This window comes from Crinia signifera, chromosome 2 (assembly GCF_055691185.1).
Source record: "Crinia signifera chromosome 2, ASM5569118v1, whole genome shotgun sequence".
NCBI lineage: Eukaryota > Metazoa > Chordata > Amphibia > Anura > Myobatrachidae > Crinia > Crinia signifera.
Window position 1 is genome coordinate 194,689,808 of NC_139218.1, and position 24,405 is coordinate 194,714,212.

At 42.5% G+C, this 24,405-nt stretch overlaps 1 protein-coding gene across 1 annotated transcript; it reads right to left on the reverse strand.

The window, feature by feature from the left end:
• Nucleotides 1–228: 228 nt before the first annotated feature.
• Nucleotides 229–24,363, reverse strand: PSMB2 (proteasome 20S subunit beta 2). Its single transcript, XM_083173495.1, has 6 exons — nucleotides 24,140–24,363; nucleotides 20,041–20,163; nucleotides 18,014–18,084; nucleotides 6,510–6,672; nucleotides 1,920–1,969; nucleotides 229–447 (listed from the first exon to the last, which is right to left on the reverse strand). The coding sequence occupies exons 1-6, from the start codon at nucleotides 24,228–24,230 to the stop codon at nucleotides 346–348; spliced, it is 600 nt and encodes a 199-aa protein (XP_083029621.1). The 5' UTR covers nucleotides 24,231–24,363; the 3' UTR covers nucleotides 229–345.
• Between the last annotated feature and the right edge of the window lie 42 nt (nucleotides 24,364–24,405).

Consider the following 24,405-nt stretch of genomic DNA (forward strand, 5'->3'; position numbering starts at 1 on the left):
AGTTGGCTCTGGCTTCACAGCAGTAGCGGCTTAAACTCCACAGCAAGTGGCTGGGTAGTACATCAATCAATCTTCAATCTAAAATCAACTTGGAAGATAAATATGTAGTAGAATAGCAAGTACATTATTGTTTGACTTTAATAAAGCAGATTCACAATTACTCTATAGTGAATTGTCAGAAAGAGAATATTTATATGGATGCTGTAAGAAAACACAAAAGCCAAGCTGTTTATTCCAATTTTCCCTCACTCATGGTGACGGGAACATTTAATGAAACTAGTTTTCAAAAAGAAGTAGAAATCAAAATGTAAAAAAAAAATAAGGGGACATTCAGGTTATGGAGGATTATACGCTGGATGCAGAAATGGTCTCCATGTCATGGATTCCTTCCTTGTCAATGACCCGCACAGTGAATGAAGGCAGATTTAGGATGAATCGCTTCTGGAGCTGGAAGACAGAAAACAAAGCGGCGTGTGTGCAATCTGCTCCCTACTAAAAGGTGTCAGCATAAATTACATTAATGCAAGGCATGCGGAAAACTGCGCTAAAGTGCTAAAATTAGCTGCTGTCCGTATTGAATTATGCAGGTAAAACATAAATATTGTGACTAGCTTTAGAAGTTGGATCCTCAGGAAGTAAGAACACATGTTCACAGACCTAAAGTAGCTGCTCAATAGCATCACAATTATCTACATGTTTGCAGGTTGTTGGGGATTTTTTTTTTTTTTTTTAGAACTTGTAAAAGGAAATAGAAAATTCCAACAATGCAGACAGTCAGAGGTGAGCGAAAACTTTTGCAGAACCAATTTACACAGGTGATCAACAACTGAAAGCCATCTGCAATAGAGGTGAATGGATAGTTTGTTAAGAGGTTATAATATCATACTCCATCTTCTGGGAATGCTGGAGGTCTACAAATAAAATGAGGAATAGTATCTATAAAGAATATACGTCAGTTTCCACATAGAAAGTCTAGAAGAAATTAAAATAGAAAGATAAAAAGGTAAATGCCAACAATGAGGTATCTATACTCGTTTAATATCAAAGTTGAGAAGAGTTCATGCAACTTTCACTTTTCTTGTAGCTTCAAAACGCAAATGAAAGTGCCTCTGCTGTCTATGTCCAGCTCCTACCATTGCAGCATCTGGTCAGCATCAGTGGATTAAATGTAGTGACATGAAAAAGCTACTTGCACTAAACCGTTACCTATATAGCGCAGCATGTTCTGTTGCGCTTTACCATAGGAGAGAGATACAACAAACAGGGCAAACAGTAAAAGGTAAGAGGGCCCTGCTCACAAGCTTCAGGACACAGTGCCTGATTCAGACTCTTATGCATGGATTCATATTCGTAGCCCTGCTGATTGACCTTGCATCCATACGGTACGCTGTACACATGCACTGGGTCCCCTTGGGAATCAAGGTGACCGACAACCAGGGGGCGTTTCTAGGTGGCACCCCAGCGTTTTCTGGGAGTGCTGCCTAAAACCACAGACAGGCCCGGCCATGGGGAGGGAGAGCCACTGACGCCATCAGCTGCCTCGATCTCCCAAATGTCATCAGGGAGCACGGCTACACTCACTCTGAGCTGCGAACAGGGGAAAATCCATTAGATGGTGAGTGATTGTGAATGCTTTTCAAATGACTTTCCTCCTACTTCATAAAAATCTGCAGGAAGTGAGTACAGCCCTGTACACAGGGGGCGACAGTGCTGTGCTAAGCGATCTAGGGGAGCACAGCGATATATGCTAACCAGTGCTTTCTCTAGCACATGCAGGCGATCTATCTAGACTGTGACAGCATATGTGCTAAAGATCTGAATGGGACAGGTCACTTAGAAAATAGCATTGTTAGCATTCTACTAGTTACTGCATCTAACCAATATTTAGGTTGGTTAAAAACCAAAAAGTACCCGCTTACCTCTGCTATACATTTCTTTAGAAGCTCTACTGCCTCTTCTCGTGTGAGATCTAAAAGAGAAAATAAACCAGATAAATAGAAATAGACCAAAGTGGAGAAAGTATAGAATTGTCACCACCCTCAATTTCAAAAACTCAAATAAAAACAAATCAATTTAAAATTCTGTAAACAAACAAACAAAAAAAAAAAAACCTACATACAGAGTGCTGTAAAAAAGGAACATGAATAAATTACATTAAGGTATTAGCATTTTATGAGATTTAGGTAATTCAGCAGTATAATGATTCATTATAATGTAGACTATAAAGGGGTAAATTTACTAAAGCCTCTACAAATGAACAGCAGTGATTTTGCCCATAGCAACCAATCAGATTCTGTCCATCATTTTCTAGGATATAGAATAGAGAAATGATTCAAACCTGATTGGTTGCTATTTTTAGAAGCTTTAGTAAAATTTACTCCTAAAAACGAAGTCATGTCAGAGTGGAGGTTTCAGACACTGGAATGAGAAGGGCCATGTTGGTGCAATTTGTGGAAAATAGCCATCCTAATCCCCATTGACATAAAGCTGGTTATCCCCATTCCACACTTTCACCTCGCATTCATCTCCAAAAAGTAATTATCCCCACTGCTTCCAGAATGCTCAACCGCTGCGGTCATTCACAGGTTAATGCGTTTCTGACTGTTCCACCTTCTATCAGTTAAAAACAGGGTGCACATGGAGAAGCACTGAACAGACAGGTGCTTAAGTGTAGCCCAACGAAACGCATATGTATGACAGTGGCTCTTAAATGTAAGGACTAACAAAAAATTTTCTAGGAGTTAAATTAACAAGAATCTGTACAAATCTCATATCTACAGTATCAAAAGACCAGCTTAATATTAAAGCCCTGGGCACATATGGGCGACTTAATTGCAGAACACTGACAGGAGAATAAGAGAAGACATTTACAGAGATAACCACACACCTATCACCCTAATGATGTGAACATTTCTTAATGAAACGGTTAGAACTATAAGCTTGACCTTCCCACTTTCTATAGTTTTCATGGGGAAAAAAAAAACATGTTTCATATGTCTTCCCAATAAGGAGAATGTTAAATCGATTAGTTATGTTGGCGAGGGGGCATGACGGAATTCCAGTCTCATAGGTCTGAGATGAGATCTTGGCCTTTCGGGAACTACTGAATAAAGTCCATGTGCCGCCTCAGGCTATGATGGTCTTCCTTTGAGGTATGAGGGTACAACGTTTTACCACCAGCACATGCTGAGCAGTATTGATTTAAGGCTCTTTGTTAGTTTTATGGAGAAGCCACTGAAAAAGCTTGCTGAGTAACAAACAGCACCACATTCTGCTGAGGCAGGAGGTCTGGCACAAGTTGCACTCTGGGAAGGTGTCCCATAAGGGAAAAGCTAGCAGAAGTGAAGCAACATGGAGATCTAGGAACAGCCTGCCCTTCAAGAATAACGTTTGCTGAATAAAATGTCCATGTTACAGCATGGTATTCAGCTGTAAAACTCATTATAGCGTAATTAGCCATGTACAGGGCATTCTTTTTCTAGTAACAGTATAAAGCCTGCAGTGAACAGAACAAGCAACTAAGTAGGATAGTCTCAGATGGATTGTGGAGTTGATCTATAAAATACAAGACTGAGTATCTCATTTATTGGGTTACAATTCTATTCTCAGTGTTCATATTGCTTCAAATCAATCAATCAATCGCTCACTGACAGCGTGGCAGAGAATGACTACTACACACACAAAGGAACCATGATTTTACCAATATAACAGCGCACAAAAATCCTGCATGATGGACTAAAAATGCTGATTCAGCATTCAATAAGACCTCCTTCCAGTCTTCAGAAGTCCATTGGTGGTGCACCGTGGCCCAGACAAGCCTCTTGTTCATTGCTGCAGAACAGGTGCAATATTTTAGCCAATTACTTGCTCCCTCAAAAATGCCTTTTCTTCTCTTATTCACAACTCTGAAAGTCACATTAGCTACAGCATGCTGCGGGCTGATCGCGATGGGCTGCAGAGCACGTCCACAGAGACCCACTCATTATGTACAAAGCGAGTATGATTCTTAATTCAGTGTAAAAGATAGATCATTATGATTTACCTACAACTGAATTACTGACAATTACTTGACTGACACGGTTTTACTGACCAGGTGTAAATAACTATGGTTAAAATCTTGACACATACAGCACATAATACGGACTGTTGAAATGCCTACAGTCAGTATATCAACATGATCATAATGCCAAACATGGTCAAATACCGCCAGTTATAATATTGACGTGGACACAGTGTTAGTGTAACGCATCTCCTCACATGGTTCACTGCATTCACCATGAGCTGCGCTCAGCACTTACTTATATTCTCCCTCTATGCCCACCGGAATGGTAAAGTATTAACAACTCTGTTTATGAGAAAAAAAAAAAAAAAAAATCTTGAAAAACGTCAATAATATTTGTGTCATTTTTTCGGCTGCTGGCATTGTGGTTGCGTGCGTTTTATACTTGTCGGTATTTTGATTGTCAGTGTTGTGTATACATCGGTATAAGTTCCATCTGCATTTGGTTGTGGGGATTCGGTCAATCAGTATTTTGTCCGTCAGCGACTTAATTACACACCGTAAAATATACAATATGCACATATGCAATCCCTGGTAATGCGCGCAGAGGAGCATTAAGGCAGAACATCACTATGTATTGGATTCCGTCTTAAGTTTGCATTGAAGCTAAAAGAAAAGTAATCAACCAAGCCATTATTGTGTCTGATTCATCAGACAGTATTCCTCAGAGAAGCCGGGAAAGGCGGAGTTGGTATTGAAACACATGTAATTCATTTCCAGCAATGATGGGGTGCTAAAAATAAGCACAGATTGAGTGTCACTACTATACAGAAAGGGACCTAGGGGACTGGGGAAAGGGGGTGTGGGTGATACTAATGTCCCACCAGGGGGTATTCTGCACCCCAGCTAGGTGTGGGTATTATCACAGGAACTTCTCAGCACTGGATAACAGGTTTGGAGGGCTGTGTTGCAAAGTAACCTATCTGAGTTATCACCACTGTGCAACATCTCCATCAAAGAAAAAAAAATATATATATATATAAAGATTTCCAAGACTATTTTAAGAATAAGGATCTTTAAATCAGTTTATAAAATACTTGATTCTTTCTTTGTTACTCCCAAATGATAATTTACCTCTAGAAATTGAGGAAAATACCACTCAGAAAGCTCCCTTATAATGAATATATCCCATATAGAAGTATGAGCTACCAGTCCAATAAGGTGCTGCTGTGTTAAACACATTTATGCATCATGTAGCAAATTTCCTCCAGCTAGAACTCCACTATCGATGGATAGAGATAGATAGATAGGACATACACATAAAATATATGTATGTTATGCAACAATTTAAATGAGGGACCGCACACTTTTTGCTACAAAGGAGAATGTTTCAAATGCAGAAGAGGCTTTTTACCAATGATATTTAATATACTAGATGTTTTTGTCAATTAATTATCGCCCCCATGAGGCTTTAGCAGAAATGAAATCTACAGCTAAATAGATAAAAATAAATCAGATGAACTTAGAATAGCAAACCACCTGCCTAATATTGTGTGGGTCCCTCTCGTTCTGCTAAGACAATGCTGACCCAACAAGACATCAGAAGGGGTCCTGTCCTGTGGCACATTACGTTGCAGCAGATTCTTCCAACGTATTGGTGCACTTAATTGTGTGGTGGGGTCTGTGTGGCTTGGACTGGTCTTTCCAGAATATCCCACAGATGCTTGATTGGATTTAAATCTGGGGAAAGTCGAGGCCAAGACATCACCTTGAACTTTATTATGGTCCACAAACCATTCCAGATCAATTTTTTTGTGTGGCCACTGCCATTGGTTAAAAAAAAAGCCATTGCCATGCAGGGGTATTCTTGGTGTGCAACAATGTTTTAGTAGGTCATACATGTTAAAGTATCATCCACACTGCTGCCGCTGGTTCATACATCCCATACTTCAACTTGTTGCCATTGTCACCCCATGACGCACATGCACACAGCCATCCACATGAAGTAAACACAATGCGATTCATCAGACCTGCCCACCTTCTTCCACTGCTCCATGGTCCAGTTCTGACACTCATGTGCCCATTGTAGATGCTTTAGGAGGTGATTATCAGTGATGTGAGCAAGAGGACACTTGGAGTAGTTGCTTATACTGTAGCTTAGAACTAAATATTTAGTATAGTCTAAAAAATTATATTCCATATAAACTGGTTGTTATTGACAATTTTTCCACCTGTTGTCTTCTAGCAAGATTGATACATGTCCCCCCAAATTTTTCCACCATAAGGATTGTGGGAACTGACCAATGAGGAATGGACACACACACACACACACACACACACACACACACACACACACACACACACTCAGAATGAGATATTCTAGTTCTCAACAGCCTTACGCTACATGGTGCTGTGGTGGTGCAACTACATAAAAATCAAGTCATTTAAAAACCACATTAATAAAAACATTGGAAGACTGAGGACCATAGCTCAATACTGCAGTTCATACCTGGCTTGTAGTAGCGGTCCAGGATGCTGAGAGTGAGATAGGCTCCATAGCCATGAGCTGCAAAAGGTGCCTTTGCCAGAGCAGCTAGGTAATCCATATAATACAGGGAAGGACCATCATGTTCATCATAGCCAGCCAACAATAAGTTAACGTGGTAGGGAGTCTGTGGGGACAGCAAGACATACTTAATAAGCGCATACAATGTAAGTAGAACTTATTAAACTTGTACAAGCCACCTGCAGCAGTACGTCATGAAAAAGAGGGCTAGTAACTTCAACGTCTGCCCTTAATAAACAAAATCGTGCAGAAAATATTTTTTTTCCACAAATTTCTCATGGAAGTGAAACCATTCAATAGTAGGGACTAATCGTTATGTTTCAGCCCATGTTGCTAAAGAGGATTAATAGAACAGCATGGGAACCCCATGCAGCATATGGGATCCACACAATAAATCCCATGAGTGTTATTTTATTGAGAATGCAACAAGATATATGTGGTATGGTCTAACTTACACTGCTAGACAGGTTAAAGCTCACTGGTACATTGCAGAGATGCACATACATGCACGCAAAATTCCATTAATAACCCAATACATTCTATACATTGTTCAGGTTTACCTAGTTAGAATTCATTGTTGTAAGGTACCAATTTTTCACCCATAATATTAAAGAATGAGTAAGCACATGTATACAAGCGTGTTAGCCATCACTAATAAGAACATTTTACTTCAAACAAATTTGGTAATGATACATCTGTTCAATTGTCAATGGTTTATATTTTACCCATATTTGTAGAAGATAAAAAATGATGACCAAATAAAATGATTGTTTTTACAGGACCCCGTCACGCTAGAAGTCACCCTCTACTGCACATCCACAGGTTCAATAACAGTTTAAGAGCGGGATGCTAACACTTGGAGCGGGCAGAAGAGGTTGCAGTTGTAGCCACTGCTCTGAAGATACTTTAATTTAATTAGCCGCTCTAACATTTATTTATGCCTACAGATCTGAGACGCAGTCACAATTAACAGGAGGAATGAAGGGGGGAGAGGAATCTCAGTGTTTAAACAGCGGTGCAGGAGATGTCTCGCTAAAGGTTTGTGCGACTCTCGAGATGCCAGCTTTCTGCATGTGTGAGAAGCTCAGGCATAAATAAAAGGGTGTGAGGCAGTTTTAATTAAACCAATACATCTGTGCCAGTTACCATGTCAGACTTCCGCTTGACACGCTCGGGCACATGGAATGAGCTGTCTGATTTTTACCCATTCAAGACCAGAAAATGCAGTTCCTGTGTTGCTGACCTCTTAAATTATAACTTGTATTACAAAAAAAAAAAATAAGTGTCTTACATAGTCCTACAAACACAATAAGGTTTATTATATTTTTAGAGTCTGTATCTGCACATTTAGTATATTCACTCGGAAAATAAAATATAACTGCTGTTTCGTACAAGACCAAGAAGGAAACTAAACTTAAGAGCATCTCAAAATGTATACCTACATGAAAGCAACATGAAATGCCCAGCAAAGTGCAACAGATAAAATATAACCCACATGCTCATATCACTTTATAGAAAACATTTCATTTAATGCATGTCAGAAGGCTAGCAATGCCATTAGGATACACAATGAAAAACTAACATACAGACAGCAGGAAAAATAATAGAAAATAGTTTTTATCTGCCCTGTAGAATAACCATTTCTGTTTTACCTTATGCATATTGTGAAGTGTACACTGCAGCACCAATACTGATAAATTGACTATAAAACCAATTTGTCCAGGTCATTGAAATGCGCACTAGGCAAGTGAAAACTGAAAAACGATGTAAAATTCTGTTCACAGCAAAGCAAATGTCCTTTTGTGGACAGACCCGCTCCCAGCTCATACACTTTATGATTAATACATCTGAGAGCTATATGACAGAGACCCTCCTAAAGAGTCTAAACAGCAGCCGCTCTTCCTAATCTAGTGAGTCCTCATCTCTCAGCAGGTGAGCACTGTTTAGCACTTCTCTGCTCTCTCTTAAGGAATGAGCCAACAACTATGTCTCAGTTTCAGATCCCCCAGAGAGAGAGAGAGAGAGGCTGGGAAATTTACACCTGTGAACCTGCAACTGTGTCAGCACAGCATGGAGACAAACATCCAGCACATTACAGTAAGGTAGGGGGGAGGAACACAACATGGAGATACAAGCCGCAACTGCTGATGCAGAGCGGGATCAGCCACAACTTTACACATCAGGTAACTCCTTTATAATAGAAGGAAACCAAACAACTTTTTATAAAAGTAGCAAAATGAACAGGTTCTGAGAGGAAATGTACAATGTAAATCCCAAATCACAGACTACAATATTCTCCATCATAACAAATGCGAGAAATTACAAAGAGCCAAACCTCTTAGATTTCAGCAAATTGAAAAAGGAACCGTATCATAAAACATGCTGAAGACAATAACTACTATTTTAACCCACACGTTAATTAAATGGCTTCCCTAGATGTGCAAGCACTCCAATAACGGAATAAGCAAGGATGATAACGCACTAAAGTTAGATGATGTTTAAATAAAGTGTGTTTTAACAAATGGAGGGATACACTTGCAATTTTCTTCAGGGTTCTTTCCCTCTGGAAAAAATGGTGGTACGTGCACCAGATTTCCAGTAGTTTCTTCAAAGCCATGCCCTGCAGTAAGGAGTGTTGGTCCCCTGTATCCTGGGGCCCATGTTCACTGTGCTTGCATAAGGAGGGGCACAGTCATTTAAAAAGGGATATGGTCATTAGGTCTACAGCAAATAGGTCGACAAGCATTGAGTCGACACCACTAGGTAGACACAAGCATTAGGTCAACAGTCAAAAGGTCGACATGGGGTTTTTCAGGTTTTTTTTGAGCCGACAGGCAGTTTTTCATGTCCTACCATCCACTAGACTAGGGCATGGTGGGAGAATAAAATAGTTTGTTGAGCATATTGAGGCACCGTGCCCGAAGCATCGTGAATGAAGCGAGCGATGCAAGGGGATGCGGTGCACTTCAAACTGTGTCCATGTTGACATTCAGATGAAAAAAAAAAAGTGAAAAACCCTATGTTGACCAAGTGGCGTCGACCCAATGCTTTTAACCTAGTTGTAGACCAAACGATCCACACCCATTTAAAAATATGACAATAACAGAAGTCTGGCTCCTGAAACCTCAAATGGTAACTAATGCTACTACAAAACACATTCTGATCTATACACAAAATACGGGCTAAATGCAGGTCAGGAATTCTAGTCGCACCATAACACTCTGCACATAATCTAACACTGTGTCCCCTTGGAATATCTTTCTGTATGACTATACGTGTTCTCCCACCTGTTCATACTGTGTACTGGTTACCCTCCTGGCTGCTGCACAGCAAACCGAAAACACATTCCTAGTATACCTGGCCAATAAAGCAGATTCTGATTACTTTTTACTGGGAATTACTGATGGCATAATGGTTAGAACTACTTAGTTACATCACAAAGTCTTGTGTACAATCCCCAGTCATAGCACATCTGTGTGGAGTTTGTATGTTTGCTCAGTGCTTGCTATCCAAAAACATACTGTACTGGCTTCTGACAAACAGTTCATATTGTGTGCCTATGCCAGTGGTCCTCAAGGCTCACCAAAAGTGCAGGTTTTAAAGGTATCCAAACTTAGGCACAGGTGACTTAATTTGTACCTCAGTCAGCTTGATTATACCATCTGTGCATAAGCAGGGATAGTCATAAAACCTGGACTGTTAGTATGCCTTAAGGACCACTAGTAAGCTCCACTGATGTGAATGACTGAAATATTCTCTGTAAAGCTTTGTGGAATGTGTGAGAATATTATTGGTAATTTAATAAATAGCCACCTGTAAACAAAGGGATAATTCCAGCAGTACATGCACAGGTCACTGGGAATAGAAAGTAAAATTTCTCTCCGTTTTTTTTTCCCCCACAAATCGCTACTCTCAGCAGTGTCAGGCGCTGCATAGTCATAACAGCAGGGACTCTGCACACTATGTGATCTTTAACAATAGTTGTACACACCCAACTCCCTCCCAGGCATCACCATCTGCAGTGGCACAGAGCTGCATCTCCGGCATGCAAACACATCTGCCTCTGCTAGTGTACTCCCACTGAGTTGCCCATCTGGAACAGGTGGGGAGAGTGTGGGCACAAAATGAGAGGGGGGGCAAAATAGGACCACTTCTGAGGAAGGAGGAGGGTTGGCACTTCACTGAATAAAGGAGAGGAGATAGAAAGAGGCATGTCACATCCTGCCAAATTTGTTTGCAAAAATATGTGTTCAATTACCCTAGTTAGTGGTATTAACTTTTGGTGTGTATAGCAAATTAAATTTCAGCACTTGGGAGACAGGATACTTAAAAATCACAGCTTTACCTGCACCATCTGTCTCTTGTGCCACCATGTGATCAGCATGATAACATTACATTGTAGCTAGATGTTACATGGGGTGGGTGCATAATAGGAGCATGCTGATTTCTTACCAGCAGCCCGTCTACACAGATGAGAGTTTCTGGCACGGGCAATATATGGTCCAAACAAACATTTTTGAAACCAAAATCAGCCAGTGTAAAACACTAATGCTGTGTACACGGTCCGATTTCCTTTCCGATGTTGATGATATAGTCAACATCGGATCGGAATCGGATGCAGATCGCAAGGGTTTTAACCCTTGCGATCCCGATGCGCGTTCACGTATCGGAAGCCAGAAAGTCTTGGCTGCCTTGTCTATATAGTGCAGATCTGCACTATATAGTCAAGATAGGATCTTAAGGCACATCCGATTTGCATCCTATCTGACCAGATCGTGGATAGGATCTTAAGGCACCTCTAACGTGTGTACACACCATCTAATGGTGTGTACACACCATCTAATGGTGTGTACACACGTTAGAGGTGCCTTAAGATCCTATCCACGATCTGATCAGATAGGATCGTGGATAGGATCTTAAGGCACATCCGATTTGCATCCTATCTTGACTATATAGTGCAGATCTGAACTATATAGACAAGGCAGCCAAGACTTTCTGGCTTCCGATACGCGAACGCTCATCGGGATTCCGATCCGATGCTGACTATATCATCAACATCGGAAAGGAAATCGGACCGTGTGTACACAGCATAAGTCAAAAGAACATCATTTAACGGTATCAATTAATTCAGAACAAAGTTTCTAATGTTACATCATGCATAGATAAGAGGATCTATTCATAAAGAGCTAATGCGACTGCACAAAGCAGTAGATATGAAATAGGTTACAGAAAGCACACCATCTCGGAATACGGTACAGCAAGGGATATGTAACCAAACTATGGTCTGCTTTCTTCCAATTTTTTTTTATAGGTCCCATACATTAGTCTGATTTGGGCCGATTTCAGGCGATTCAGATGGTTCGGCCAAGAAAGAGCCGAATTATACTCACCGATAATTCCTTTTTCTTCCTAGAGATCCCATGGCAGCCATAACATTGGGAGGTATCCCTTTCCCCCTAGATCAGACAGGAGTTTTTTCTCTAGGACCGCCCACCTTGGGTATAACAGCCTCCTCCTCCTTAGCCTCAGTGTCTTTTGAATGTCTCCGTAACCTGGAGAAAAAACACAATAATAACACGGGAGGGCAACAAGTGGCTGCCATGGGATCTCTAGGAAGAAAAAGGAATTATCGGTGAGTATAATTCGGCTCTTTCTTCTACGATCCCCATGGCAGCCATAACATTGGGACATACCCAAGTAAACCACACGGGAGGGATAGCTGTATTATATTTACTTATGGCGATGTCAGTCCCGCTGACATAGCTCCTTGCAGCACGTGGTTCCCAAAGTGGGCAGTAGATACGTTGAGTGCGTAATGGTTAGAAAATGTATGGATAGACGACCAAGTAGCCGCTTTACAGATGTCTGCAACTGATGCCTTCGCCTTATTTGCCCATGATGTGGAGACTGCCCGAGTCGAGTGTGCCTGGACGATCGGAGGTGCCACCTTGTTCTCTTTCTTGTAGGCAAATAAGATAATTTCTCTTATCCACCTAGAGATTGTTTGCTTCACAGGTGCTCCTCCTTTCTTTATTCCTTCAGGAATTACAAATAAGTGTTTGGAGGTTCTGAATGTCTTGGTTCTTTCCAAGTATATGGATATGGCCCTCACCAGGTCTAAGTTATGCCACATTTCCTCCTCATCACTCTGAGGATTTGGATAAAACTCGGGAAGGGTTATCTCCTGATTAAGGTGGAATCTAGAGATTACCTTAGGTAAGAACTGCGGGTGTGTCCTCAACACTACCCTGTCCGGGAACACGATAAGATAGGGTTCCTCAATCCACAGCGCCTGTAGTTCACTCACTCTCCTCGCAGAGGTGACTGCCACGAGGAAAACCACTTTCCAGTTAAGCAGTTTGAGCGGGATGTCCATGAGTGGTTCGAAAGGATGCTTGGCTAATACTGTCAGAAGTAAGTTCAAGTCCCAAGGGGCTACTATCGACCTGATTGGGGGTCTAACTCTCTTCATTGCTCTGCTGAACCTTTTCACCACCTTTTCTTCCGCCAATGGTCTGTCTAGCAGAACAGTTAAAGCTGATACCTGTGCTTTAATGGTGGCCGTTGCCAGCCCTAAGAGAAAACCATCAAAGAGGAACTGTAACACCTCTCCGGTGGAAATCTCACCATAGTCACCTGAGAACTGTCCCCATTCGATGAATTTCAACCATGTTCTGTAGTATGCTAGAGAAGACACCTCCTTTCTGGCTTTCAACATCATGTCTGTGACTTGTGAGGAGAGATTATGCTTCTTTAGTATTTGCCGCTCAATCTCCACGCCCTTAGACATAATGTCGCGGGTTCTGAGTGTAGTACTGGGCCTTGTGTCAGTAGGTCCGGTCTGTTGGGTAGCTCCCATGGTTTCTGTACTGATAACCTCATGGCGTTTGCGAACCAGCCCCTCCGAGGCCAGTATGGTAGGATTGCCACTAGGTCTGTCTTGTCCTCTTGTACCTTCTTTAACACCCTGTTTATCAGGGGAAAAGGTGGGAATATGTACCCTAGTTTGAATTGCCATCTGATTGTGAAGGCATCCAATGTTGCTGCTTGGGCATGATAATATTTTGAGCAGAATGTCTTCACCTTCTTGTTGGCATAGGTAGCCACCAGGTCCACTTCCGGGACTCCGAATCTCTGCACAATCTCCCTGAACACCTCTTCGTTCAGTTCCCATTCTCCCGGATCTAGTAGCTTTCGACTCAGGAAATCTGCTACTACGTTTCTCCTTCCTGGTATGTATACTGCCGAGATCGAGAGAAGGTATTTCTCCGCCCATACCATGATATCCTGTGATATTCTCATCAGTTTCCTGCTTCTGGTGCCTCCCTGATGATTTATATGTGAGACCACCGTGACGTTGTCTGACATAATTCTGACATGATTCCCCTCTATGTAATTCTTCAGTAGCCTTACTGCTTCCCAGACTGCCTGAAGTTCTCTTACGTTCGAGGAATTCATTGTTTCTTCTAGGGACCATATTCCTTGCACTGATGCATTCTTCATATGTGCTCCCCAGCCAGTTAGACTGGCATCTGTAGTTACTACCATATATCTTGGACTCTCTAGACTGGACCTTCTTCTCTCCAGATCCCTTGTCCACCACAGTATGGATCTTCTTACTGATTCGTTTAATGTGATAAGCTGATGGTCCCTGTATCCTCTTCGGATCAGAGGTAACAGGTACCCTTGTAGACCTCTCATATTTGCCTGAGCCCAAGGTATAATCTTTATGCACGACGTCATCATGCCCAGCAATTGTACGGCCATCAGAAAGGTCACCTTCTTCGAATACAAGACCTTTTCTATCATCTCCTGGATTCTTATACATCTCTCTGGTGATAGAGCAATGTTGAAATTCACAGTGTCTATCAGGACCCCCAGGAACTGAATCATCTGACTTGGTAGAAGATGGCTCTTGGTTTCGTTTACCACCCAACCGTGTCTCCTTAGTGTTGATAATGTCAACTCTAGACCTTGTAGGACTTCTACTTCTGAATCCCCTACGATTAGCAGATCGTCCAGGTATGGCCAAATCAGGACTCCCTGTTTCCTTATCTCTGCAATCAAGGTTACCAGGACCTTCGTGAAGACCCTCGGAGACGTTCTTAGCCCAAAGGGCAGGCAAGTAAACTGGAAATGCCTGTTCGACACTTCGAACCTGAGGAACCTTCTGTGGTAGCTGTTTACTGGGATGTGATAGTAGGCGTCCTTTAGGTCTATTGACGCTAGGAACGCTCCCTTCCTTATCCCCGTAAGAATGGATGACAGGCTTTCCATCCTGAATTTTATCTTCCTTATATTCAGGTTGAGATCCCTCAGATCCAGGATTGTCCTGTATTCTCCATTGGGTTTCTTCACTAGAAATAAGTTCGAGTAAAAGCCTCTTTTGTGTTGTAGCCTGGGAATTTCCTCTATGGCGTTTATTTCTAAGAGTTGGTCTATCTTTATTTTCAACTCTCTTCTTTCTTCCTTCGATATAGGTGTTTTGGATTTTAAAAACCGATCTTGTCTCGGGTGACATGCAAACTCTATTGAATAGCCCCTCTGAATTATATTCAGGACCCATCTGTCCCCAATCGTCCTTTTCCAGACCTCTGGGAAATTCAACAGTCTTGCACCTATCTTGATGTTTAGTGGATAGTCATAGCCTTCCACCCCTGTCCGACTGAAATTTTCCTCGGTAAGACTGGCGAAAGGACTGACGGGAAAGATTAGGGTTCCCTCTTCTATAGTATGGTTTTCCGGGTCTGTAGCTTTTTGCGTCTTTAAAAGACGGTTTAGGTGTTCCCGGGTAGGGAAACCTATTCCTTCTATCCTGCGGCAGCCGGACAGACTTTCCGCCAGACAGTTTCTGTATCATGGCATCAAGTTTAGACCCAAATAAGTAATTTCCCTCGAAGGGTAATGCTGTCAGTTTGTTTTTGGAATTTGCGTCGGCACTCCAGGGTTTTAGCCACAGCGCTCGTCTTGCAGTTACTCCGGCTGCCATGGATTTTGATGCGAACGACACCGAGTCCAGTGACGCTTCACACAGGTAGTCAATAGATTTTTGCATAATCTCTAAACTGCGTAAGATATATGCTTTAGATATTTTATCTTCTACATCCGTATGTAGGTTTGCTGCCCAGAGCCTCAGAGCACGGGATACTGAAGCAATAGCGACTGATGATCTTAGCGCCCCTGAAGACGCAGTGTGTACCTTTCTTAGGGCGGTTTCTACCTTCTTGTCCATTGAATCCTTGAAGGCCGCTGCATCTTCCACCGGTATTGTAGACCTTGACGTGAGCTCCGCCACCGCCGCGTCTACCTTAGGGATTTTGCACCACGCCATGAATTCTTCATCCTTGTATGGATACATTTTATCCACTCTGTTACTAAGGGTGAGTTTCTTGTCCACGTTTACCCATTCCTTGGCGATTATTTCCCTCACTACCTTATTTACTGGGAAGGACCTCCCCTTCTTTGATCTATCCTCAAATAGCGGGTCCTTTTCCGTAGAGGTACCTGTAGCCTCTTGGTAGTTCATAGCCTTGTATATGTTTTTTAGTACGTTCTCCACTATATCAAGGTTAAATGTTCTGTCATCCTCTATTTCTCCTGACTCATCAGTAGAATTCTTATCTGGTTCCTCCATGCCGGATGAACCCTCCTCTTGACTCAGCCCAGCCTGAGACCTAGATCTCTTAGCTGTCTGTGACTGGACAAATTCCTGTTTAGACACAAAGTTCTGTTTCATCCAAGCCATCAATTCCTTTAGTATCTCGGTGTGCTCTGATTTCTTTGGCACTTCTCTTATGGGCTCCTTATGTCTTGTCTCACATTCTTCACATAGAGATTTGTTTTGACACGCAGAGAATATCTTATCACATGACATGCAGTTAGATTCAATGTATTTCTTCTTTGATAGCCTTTTCTTTGGCACAGGGGTAACCTCTGCAGGCACACTATAAGAGATAATAGACTCACTAAGAAGCTAGAAATAAAAAAGAACTCTAATGCCCCAGAAAAAACCAAGGGCTTACCTCATAGGGGCACTGTCCAGCTTAGGGGAAGAAGGCACTTCCATCTCAGCCATCGTTTTTCTTGCAGCCCAGCGTGATGCACTGACCAGCGCTGACTGCTGCCTTTAAATATGGCGCCTTAACCCCTTTCTTGCTGTACCAGCGGTATTAGGGATGGCCGAGCGGAACAAATGTTCCTTGCCGCTTTTCCGGGGACACCCTTCTGAGTGCACTCTGGCATATGCTCTGGGCGGAAGTAGACGCCGCCGCGTACTTCCGCTCTCCAGTGCCTAGCCCCGCAGCGTGCAGTCACGGCTTTCAGCTGAGACTGCCGCTTGACTCACCCACGCTTCTCCGTCTGCGCGCCTTCAGCCTGCAGGTCTCAACCCACGCCACAGCCACAGCGCCTGTAAGTATTGCAGCGGCTGTACACAACCTTGCTCCCAGACTGGAATCTTCAGCAGGTATTTTGCTGTGTATGCAAGCGGGTGTTTCTGCATAGGGGTATAGATAAATCTGGTCCCCCTCGCATGCTCTCCTTCCCATATATAAGAGGTAGCCCTGTAAAATAAAATTAACTCCTACACTGTCCTCTCTACCGGAGACAGGAAAAAAAGACACTGAGGCTAAGGAGGAGGAGGCTGTTATACCCAAGGTGGGCGGTCCTAGAGAAAAAACTCCTGTCTGATCTAGGGGGAAAGGGATACCTCCCAATGTTATGGCTGCCATGGGGATCGTAGAAGAAATTAGCCCAAACCGGATGTGCTGCGATCAGTGTATGCCCATCAGTAATCTTAAGATTTCCTTTAAACTAACCGTCAGTCTTAAAAGATTTCATACAAAGAGAACATTTGACCTGCGCTGCCGGTGCAGTCCATAGACCTGTAGATGCGAGTGGTCGTCCCTCCCCCGCACAAACGTTACTCAGCCCGTTTACCACACGCCCCCGCTTTCCCTGTCGATCGCCTGGAAGCCCGGACACCCAAACATCCCAATACCTGAGTGCTCAAGTGCACATGAATACCGGATCACCAAAACAGCCTTGCACGCCCGAAACCGCTCAAGGGCGCCCCAGAGCATTTAAACGCGAACACTCCCAAACATCTGAATCCTTGAGCGTCCAAACGCGCCAACTCCCAAATACTCAACCGCGCCCAAGTGTCCAGATATCCAAGCACACAAATCCCTGAGCACCCTAACACCTGAGCGTGCCAACTCCCAAATAACCCACCACGTCCAAGTGTCAGAACATCCCAGCATCCGAACGCACCCTGGATCTGACAGAACTTTAGATGCATCTTCTGATCTCCCTGCAAATTATTGACATTGGAAACGAACAATGTTCTGACAGTCAGATTCAACACGGAATACCCCAACAGGAAATAGCTGCAAATATTGTTTGATAAATAGCCCAAAAGACATATCATACAATACTTAGTAACTCACCCTACTTCTCAGGTAGTCAGCCAGATTCCTACGCGTGAAGTTTGCAGCTGCTGTGGGAGACAACTCATAACCTACAACAAAACACACAAAATGGTCAAAAATGTGAAATGAAAGGCCATTACCTAGCAATTTCTAATGCATCACAAACATTACACCATCAATAATGTTACTTTAAACTAGGATTGACACATTACTTGGTGGGACAGAAGAAACCATGTTAAAAGCTCTGCAAATTACACAGGTTCATTTAGCATAAGCTACACCCAATATACCTCTTAATAAAAACATGAAACTTGGGTACTTGTGTAATAGCACGGCTACGTTACATTTTCAGCGTAGCCCAACGGCTGCCTAGCGTAGTGACTCCGCAGCAGCCTAACGGCTGCCTAGCGTAGTTAGCGTAAGGACTCCGCAGCAGCCCGGCTCTGTTCCCGGCGTCCATGGCAAGCCTAGTGAGCGCCTCTCACACAGCGCTGGTAACCGTCAGATCCCCTGCGCTGGCGGACGCCGGCGGAGAGAGGATCATGCGGGCGCCAGCAGGGAGGCGCTCCAGCTGTCTGAGATGCTCAGGCGTCTCCGTAATTATTGTGGCAGGGTACGGCAACCCTGCCCGTGTCCGCAAGTGTGTCTTATGCACAATAAAGGAGGCATTTGCCAGTGCTCCATGTTACATACTGACAAATGCCTCCTTTTCAAACCCCCACTATCCACGTCAGCCCGAAGCGTGGCAAGCACAGTGAGCCACGCGAGGGGATGAGTTACGCGTCCTCCCGACGTGTTCATACCCCCACTATCCACGTCGGCGTGGTGTTTATTTCATAAAGTGTTCTGAGCCACCAAGCCCGAAGCGTGGCTAGTGCAGCGTGCACCGCGTGGGGACGTGGATTACTGTACATGTATTCCCGAAACCGTTCACCACTCTTCGGGCTCGGTGGCTCATCGCACTTTATAAAATCAACTCCACGCCGACGTGGATAGCAAGGGTATGAACAAGTCGGGAGGATGCGTAACGCATGCGCTCGCCACGCTTCGGGCAAGCTGGGGTGTTTAAGGAACACATTCACACCTGCCATATCATACATCTGAGACCCTAATGACAACATGTGTTAACTGTTTAACATTGTGACAGGTTCTGCAGCCATTATGCAGTCACTGACAGGGATGCTGACTCTGGCCGCGGGAACACTACGCTATCTACGCTGGCCGCGCGAGCACTACGCTCATTCTGACAGCGCCGCTATGCTAACTGCCTAACGGGTGCCGTGCTAATACACAAGTACCGAAACTTGTTCTGTCCCAGCACACAATTTGGAAATGGGAAAGTTATCCATTGTATGTTTATAGCTGTGTTTCCCAAAATCAGGCATCAGAGCTCGCTAACCATCTTAGTTTATGGATAATCATGTTTGAGCATTGATGACTTAATTACTAGTGTTCATTCTAGCACCCTGCTCCTTGTAAAATCCTTGCAGTTCCTTCTTCCTGCCTGGGGTGTCGCTGTCTGCTGTGGTTTTTCAAGAACAGTCTGGTTTTTATCTCAATGTTGAGAAACAAACCAGAAAGTAGTAGAAACACCACAGCAGAGTGACACCCCAGGCAGGAAGGAGAAAATGCAAGGATTTTACAAGGAGCAAGGTGCTAGAACGAAGACAATTACTATATCATTGCTTTAATTTAACCATCTACGCTCAAGCATAGATATCCTTAAAACCTGTACTGTGCGGGTCCTTAAAGAGTTTCGTAACTATTCCTCTCCGCAGTTTGTAGAACTACAATGGATTGACCATGCAGTGGTATACAGTGTTTACGCAGGGTAATTAGTACAACTAATCATCTCAACTATAGATTGTAAGCTTGCGAGCAGGGCCCTCCTACATTTTGACTGTCTGTAAATACCCTGTTTTGTTTTATCACTGTCTGCTATTGTAAAGCGCAACGGAATATGCTGCGCTATATAAGAAACTGTTAATAAATAAATAACATCTGAAAAATCAGCACATGAACCCTGCAACAGTCTAGCAACGCACCATTCCTCATTTTATACAGCTGCACGTTCTTCTGAATGTATTCCGCAAACTGCACCGTGTCCCCAGCTTCTCCCACACACAAGAGGAGGATCTTCTCACTCATTTTGAACATTTTATCCATATCTGTAAAAAGAAAACCGTAGAGTTAAAAAGAGTTATACTTCCTTAACATCGACTACCAATCCACGAGGCTCAACCCTCAAAAGGCGCTACAAACATCCAAACCCAAGATCAATGTTTTGTTCCCAGTGTATATAGTACTGCATCTACTGTAAAAGGAGTCTGCATAGCAGGTGCATTTGGGCTACACAGTAACATATTACTACTGGTTTACTTAGCCAAATGCAGAATGTTCGAATAGTTTTTCCACACTTATTATAATTGCTAACTTAACACACCAAATATATACCGATTACAGGTTGAGTAACCCTTATCCAAAATGCTCGGGACAAGAAGAATTTTGGATAAGTGATTATTCTGTATTTTGGAATATTTTTATAACATGGAACAAAGTTTGTGTACAATCTCAGACAATGAATTTAAATGCCAAGCAATCATGTCCTAGCACATATTTAGTGCCAGATACATGTCATTTCCCCAATAGTGCCAGGTACAGATGTAGGCAGTAGGTTTTAAGCAAAAAGTAAAAGTACATTTTGGAGACTATGGTTTTCGGAATAATTTGCATAACAGATATTTGGATAAGGGATACTCAACCTGTACAACAGAATGGAAAATATGTTGTACAGGTTGCACAAACAAATACTAAGAAAAACAAAAAGATACTGAAAAGGATGCTAATAAGAAGCTTGGGGATTTTGCATATGACGGCTGTGCAGAAAAGCAGGAAGAGAACTGTTGCAAATTCTTTTACTTTCACTTCTAATAAGCAGCTCACACGGACGCCATGATGTGACAGATTTATACAGTGACTCACATCTTTGGAACAAACTTGCAGTGTCTGACGATTTGGCTTATTCCTTTAATGCATCCTTCAGACCTGAATTTTATTAAATTCTACTAACACATTGGGGTTTATTTACTAAGATGGGATGTTGGCCATAGCAACCAATCAGAATCTACTTATTTATTTAGCACTTTTTAGAAGAAAATAGTAAGAATCTGAATGTTTGCCTATAGCATCATCCCACCTGAAATAGAACTCCCATCATCGTAACTAAACCTCATTCACTCTACTTCTAAATACAAATTCATGTTCAGATACACTAATAAGTTTGGTGTTGGTCCCTATATGCAAAACAAGGTTTCTTTTAAGCGTTCCTCAAATCCGATCCCTCTGTTACACAGTGAAGTGGGATGAGTTGTGAACCAACGTAACTGACCTGATTGTTATTCCCTATATGCACATCATGGTATCTTTTATGTCTTCAAAAACTTTTCGTTTGTTCTGCTATCCACAATTAGCAAGTTATGAAAACCGTACTGACCTGGCACCAAGGCCCTATGTTCATATCAGGGTTTCTTTAGTGTGTCCCAGGATGCGAAGCAGGTATCCAACATCAAACGTCAAAGGTTTCCAAATATTGAATGATTTAAAACATGGTATAAAATTCCCAAAAATCCAAAAATTGGAATTTTTTGGATTTTTTGGAATTTTATACCATGTTTTAAATAAATCATTCAATATTTGGAAACCTTTGACGTTTGATGTTGGATACCTGCTTCGCATCCTGGGACACACTAAAGAAACCCTGATATGAACATAGGGCCTTGGTGCCAGGTCAGTACGGTTTTCATAACTTGCTAATTGTGGATAGCAGAACAAACGAAAAGTTTTTGAAGACATAAAAGATACCATGATGTGCATATAGGGAATAACAATCAGGTCAGTTACGTTGGTTCACAACTCATCCCACTTCACTGTGTAACAGAGGGATCGGATTTGAGGAACGCTTAAAAGAAACCTTGTTTTGCATATAGGGACCAACACCAAGGTCAGTGTGGTCCCATGGGCAACACACCCCGTGAATATATCCTGAATTGATTACAGGATAACACCTAGAAGAATAGACCAGCGCTGGAAAGCTACTCTATATTTTGTTTTTGTCTGTATCTTTAGGAGTGGTGCTCCTGGTTAGCGACCCAGCGGCGGTCTTGTTTAGCGCTGTTAAATTGAGAAAAACCTTCTTTTGGAACACTAATAAGTTTAACTACAACTATGGGTTGTGGACACACAAGCCCTAATCAAGATCTGTTTGGATTCCAGGTTAATATATGCTTGTGATTAAATTGCCACTAGAGCTAAACTACAAACCCTTACATAAAGATATTAATATTGAAAAATGTTTAGAACTTTGGCTGGGAAAACTATCTCAATTACATTTTATTCAGTTTATTCTGTTAAGCCCTTGAAACATTTTTCTGTTAAAGGGATTTTTAATCTAACAAAGAGATAAAGTACTAGCCCAACAGATTCCAGCTTACATTTTACAAGCTGACTGGCATCTCTATTTTATCTCTCTCCAAGTTTTGAGTTGAGTGTCTAAACAAACAAACGTGTTCCCACGCCAAGCATTTATTAATGGTATATCATATCTTTAGCTTTAATATTCTTTAAAAACACTTTAAATTATGAAGGTAACACGACTTCCCATTGTGTAAATGTATACTTATGATCAATATTATGGCCTTGGTACAGATAATTTTTCCCGCAAAGTCCCTATTACTTATCTAAGCAATTTTTCAAATGATACACCAAGGAATCTATTCTGGCATGGAAGAAATCGGTCAATCCCCTGAAGCCAGGACATGACATGAAAGTCAGTCAGTTGCGATTCACCTTTCACACAGGTGCTTCTTCGATGGCACAAATAGACGGCCAGAAATATCAACGAGAACATAACGCTGGGTACACAGTACACGCTAGGGCAGGGATGGCTAAACAAATCCTCAAGATCTACCAACAGTCCATGTTTTCCAGGACACCTGTTGATCTGGAGAATGTGTAGGTTAGGAAGGAATGCAGCTCATGTTTGAAAATGTGACAGTGAGAAATGACTGCACCAGTTAGGTGTCTGGAAAACATGAACCGACGATAGATCTCGAGGTTTTGCCAGCCCAACAATTGGGGAGGATGCGTAGCCGGAAGGGAGAAATATAGGATCATGGATACACACAATAATGTATGATGGTCAGAGCAACACATTGCCCCATCCTTCCTTTAATAAAACTAGGTCCCTAGTGTTATTAGCTGCACAGTAGGGCCAACTGGGTGATGTTGCAGGCGACTGCTGGTACCCATATATTGGGCATTCACACCCTGATATATTTCTGATCCAATTTGTCCAGAAGCAACGTATTGGGTCAATTTTGCTCCAATGTGTACCTGGCTTTACACACACAAGAGGTATTTTTAATCCCCTCTCACACTGCACAAATAACCCAGGTGTCTGTGCTGTGTGAAACCGCCATTTAAAAAAATAATAATAATATGGGTCGGACCTGGATTAAATGAAGAGTTAATCCTGGGTCAGACCTGGGTTGCCGGGCAGTGTAAACAGGTGCCCAAGATCAAGCAAACTGGTCCACTCCAAGCACTACCGCCTCCCGTTCCCCCCAATGACATGTCGCCGCCCCATCCCGCACCTTTTTTTTTTTTACATCAGCTGGGTCACTGTAGTGGCTAATCATTGCAAATGCCAGGTCGCTCCAGGGAGGACCCATGTCCAAATCCCTGGTGCAACCCGGGATTTGCTATGTAAAAAGGGGTAATATATGAAACCACCATCGGAAATGTTAATGATTATAAGTTCAGTCAGACAGTAGTGTGTGTGTGTGTGTGTGTAACACTAGTACTATGATAATGTATTACAAGAAAGGTGACTATACACATAATAAAAAAAAAAACACAGGAAAAATCAGTATATGACCAGAATTATAAAGTAAAATCTTATATATATATATATATATATATATATATATATATATATATATATATATATAGTATCCGTTTAGGAGAGCTTTGGGACCTTATGTCAGGATACTGCTGCCACCATGCACCCCATTGTGCCCCGCTACATGTAATGCTCATTTGTCACAGTGCAGAGTGTAAGGGAGCAGTGCCGCCATAGCCTCTCACCGTGCTTCATCTTAATGATGCTGTTAGCGCACACCGTGTCCGCAGCCACCAGAACATAGTCCCGGCCCTGTATACCGATCAGATACTCCATAACTGTACGGCGGCTGTAGCTCTGTCTCTCCCGGGCACTGCTCTGCTGCTGGCGCGTTACACAGCAAATTATCCCCACAAGGCCGGAGAGGAATCAGCAACTTCGCCGGCGCAGCTGTGTGACGTCACTACTAGGCGACACCCGCTCGGGGCACGCCGGGAAATGTAGTTTCAGC

What these genes read in the sequence shown, in the direction of transcription:
- PSMB2 (XM_083173495.1), bottom strand. Translation starts at nt 24,230, where the DNA reads ATGGAGTATCTGATCGGTATACAGGGCCGGGACTATGTTCTGGTGGCT. An exon ending in CTGACTACCTGAGAAGTAGG is followed by an intron (nt 6,673 to 18,013) that starts GTGAGTTACTAA and finishes CTGTCCCCACAG; the next exon opens with ACTCCCTACCACGTTAACTT. An exon ending in TAAAGAAATGTATAGCAGAG is followed by an intron (nt 448 to 1,919) that starts GTAAGCGGGTAC and finishes TCTGTCTTCCAG; the next exon opens with CTCCAGAAGCGATTCATCCT.